This window comes from Hermetia illucens, chromosome 3 (assembly GCF_905115235.1).
Source record: "Hermetia illucens chromosome 3, iHerIll2.2.curated.20191125, whole genome shotgun sequence".
Classification (NCBI taxonomy): Eukaryota; Metazoa; Arthropoda; class Insecta; order Diptera; family Stratiomyidae; genus Hermetia; species Hermetia illucens.
The window spans coordinates 73271409-73275137 of NC_051851.1; the positions used below are offsets into that span (position 1 = coordinate 73271409).

At 39.0% G+C, this 3729-nt stretch overlaps 1 protein-coding gene across 1 annotated transcript; it reads left to right on the forward strand.

The window, feature by feature from the left end:
• The first annotated feature begins 404 nt into the window (after window positions 1-404).
• On the forward strand, window positions 405-2118 carry LOC119652443 (lysosomal acid phosphatase-like). Its single transcript, XM_038056585.1, has 6 exons — window positions 405-676; window positions 729-824; window positions 893-1126; window positions 1188-1340; window positions 1406-1798; window positions 1877-2118. Exons 1-6 carry the CDS (start codon window positions 533-535, stop codon window positions 2021-2023), a joined length of 1167 nt encoding a protein of 388 aa, XP_037912513.1. The 5' UTR covers window positions 405-532; the 3' UTR covers window positions 2024-2118.
• The last annotated feature ends 1611 nt before the right edge of the window (window positions 2119-3729 follow it).

Consider the following 3729-nt stretch of genomic DNA (forward strand, 5'->3'; position numbering starts at 1 on the left):
ATATGTTATCTTGAAACAAATAAGGGCGATAAGTTGAAGGTGAATTACAGGCCACATTAAATGGTTAGCAATAAAACAACCCATTTACTGACGATGAGTAGAGAACGCAAAGAAAATTCAAAAGTCGTAAACTTTGCGATATTTGCTAGCCCAAACGCCTTGACAAAAAGAAAATACAATACTTGGTTGAAAGAAATGTTTACTATGCATATCATCATAAAAGACGAATATTCTCCAAACACTCTGAATCGAACATATCTAAATAATTTTCAAGATAACAGATACTTTTTGAAATTATCATAATTATGTTACAACATGTAATTAGATGAGCAGTTCCGTAGTTGAAGGATTGTTATGATAGCTTGCAATAATGTCTGCTATAAATTGTCGAGTTTCTTCTGTGCAACTTCATCCGCTCTGTAGTCTTTCCTTTAGGTGGTGGAGTCACAAAATTGACAGGCACAATCTAGACCATCTCTGTTAAAGCTATTTTTGTTCTGAAGGTATCCAGGGGGTTGAAATTCTTATTGAAATGGCTTTGACTATTAACGCTAGGCGAAACTTGATATTATTTGGTATTTTGATACTGAGTGGGGTGAATGGGATCAGGGCAACATTCTTGCCGGGGTCCTTGCAATGTGGAACAGGAGAATCTACTCTAAGAGCTGTTTCAATGGTATAAAATCTTTTGTACTGTGTCGTGTTGATTTTCTAGTTTTATTTATTAGCTTTTCCGGCATGGGGATCGATCACCGACATCATCATATCCTTTAGATCCTTACCACGACCATCCCTGGCCGGGAGGTTACGGAGCCTTGTCGCAGGTATGGATTCTACCTAAAATAAACCGCTCTCGGTATCCACTCAAGTGGTTGTATTCATAACATTTTAGAGAGGGTCTCAAGAATTATATGGTTCTGGATTAATAAAATCTACTCGATATTCGTCCCTGCTTTCTACTAACTGTGAAGCAGACGCTACGTGCACTGTGGACCTTGATAAAATTCTGGTTTTAAGCAGTGCAATTCAACGGTGTGTGGATAGCGTTGCAAATTTCCTATCCGGATTTGTTCGAGTCGAATGGCCCTCAAGTTTAATTAACGTCATCCCACAAGATCAGGATGAGGTAACATGTCTTCGCACTCATGTAGCCTATTTAGTTTAATTTACATCGAAATTTATATCAGATGTTAGCTGTACCTGGAAAGTCGTGCCCCTTATATGAAGACATCATAACACCGGGGCCTAGTTTGGATGCCCCGGAATTCAAGGATCTCATAGATTTCGATTCAACGGAGGGTCAAGAATTGTTAGCTTATTTGGAGTACCACACAGGCCTTGTAAGTAATCAAACACAATCCAATGAACACCTTTCAAAATATATAATATTTTGTTTATTCCACAGACTATAGATTCGGGTACTGCTCTGCTTCTTATTGAGGATACTTTATTGATTCAAAGAGACAACCATCTTGAATTACCTACTTGGACTGACCCTGTATTTGAACAATACCTCGTACCATTCGCCTCCAATTTTTTTGACGTTTGGGGCTCCTCGCAGTATATGAAAATTCGCAGTTCGACTCTATTTGAGGATATGACTAGCAGACTTGATAATCTAATCGCAGGATCCCATAAGGAAAATATTTTGTTGTATTCAGGTCATGACGCAACTGTTGGTGGAATGCTCCATTTCCTTGGAATTCGGAATCAAACTGTCGCTAGGCCAGCCTATGGAGCCTCACTGAATTTGGAGCTTCATGATAATTCAGAGATACAAGACGATTACGAAGTGAAGGTAAATAAGTTGTCATACTAACAACAACCTTCAGATGTTCGCTATTAATTACATATTTTAACCCTGTGCATTTTTCAGTTACTATATTTTACGACTTACGACGACCAAAACCCTATTGAAGTCAACATTCCAAATTGTCAAGCACCATGTCCCTACAAAGAATTCACATGGTACATTCAGTCGAACCTTGTAGGTGATTATGATAGTGTATGTTCTCAGTGTTGAACTGACAAACGTTGGTTATTGACTAGAGTTATACCAGCACCCACCGAAATCCTATTTATGATCAACTTATATAATAATAATAAAGCAACTATATGAACAGAGTTTCTGACATTTAAAAATATGTGGCTTATTGGGGGTGTCCGGTAGAACTCAGAGAAATACTTTTTCACGTGAGATAATATTTGCCAATTCTTGGGCAAGTAGGAAGCCATATCATCAACATGTTTCATACTCATGCCCAACGCATTGTTCTTGGCTGGTATTTCAATTTTCCTTAGCTTGGACTTTTAATGCAGCGAAATATATATTGTATTAACTATGGAAGCAGCTGAATGAACTAAATCGGTGAAGATACGCTCTAAGAACAAGTTCGAGTTCACTGATATATCTATCTTTCAGTTACACTCTGCTCGCGTGAATAGCGAAAATAAGTGTCTTGAATGAAGTAAGGCCAGTAAGGGGTTGAACGGTGTTTGTGTTTCAGGAAGCTTTCAATTTTAGATAGTATATTGATTCAACTCCTACCACCTACCAAATTCTACTCTCATCCCCATGGTGGTAACCCCTGGACATTGTAAAGGCCTAGACGGCGGAGGGTGATTGGCGAGTTTATTGCGCCATAAAACAGAAATTATCCGAAAAACAATCAAGGTTCAGGGCTATGCAAGAGATTAGCAGCCTGTTAACAGAGCAGTATTTTCTTAGAACCCGAAATTGAGCTTTGGCTTAGATAGGAAATACCCTGACGATTACACCTTCGGACAAAGAACTACGTATTTGCTAGCCCCTCCGTAAACAGGCTGAAAAGTACAAGATAGATAGCATGTCGGTCCAGGAAAAAAACTATTAAGCATTGCTTACTTGACCCTTGAACGTGCATCGTCATAAGCGTAAAAAGTTTGGAAAGCGAGAAGGTGGTATACCTTTTGTCGTCCATAAGTAATTCACCCACAGCATTAGGCTTTAGACCAATCAACGAAAGAATTGGTGCGAATGAAAACTATATTTTCCAACGTTTGACTAATCAACGTATATGCTCGAACGGAAGACATAGATCGCTCAGTGGAACACAAATTCTAATTTTCTACTCGGCGACTTTAACGCAAAGATTGGAAAAGAACTGATCCACCATGGAACCACTGGTGGTCCTAATTTCCATGATATACCAAAAGGAAAGATTTGGATTTCTTTTGCAGTATAAGCATGGCAATGCCATGGACTTATTTCCTTCATCCTAGGATTTATAAAAGAACATGGGCCTTACCAGACGGGATCATCAAAGTATGTCGGAGCGCCAGAAGAACATCCTGCAGATAGTCACCCGATAGTAGAAATTGACGTGAAGTGAGGTAAGCTAGACAAAAGCCTCAGACAAGACAAACGAAAGCAAGAACTACACTTATTTTGCAGATTGAGTGACTGACGTTAAGAGATGTAATCCAAGATGCGGTTAGAACTTGACAAAAAGAATAACAGTAGGATTCCAAAATAGTATTCTGTAGGGACGCAGCGAAGAGTCTTCTTATTAACGTGGAGCAGATAAAAAGTCGATAGACTCAATATTTCAGGCAGCTACTTAATGTCACAAGCCAATCTCTGTACCCTGTATTCACTTGTACGGAGAGTCCTCTTGAACTCTACACAAAATAATAGGTGTGACCAAATTTGATTTCAGTAAATGCATTCGGAGAAAGGGGCGTATGGTA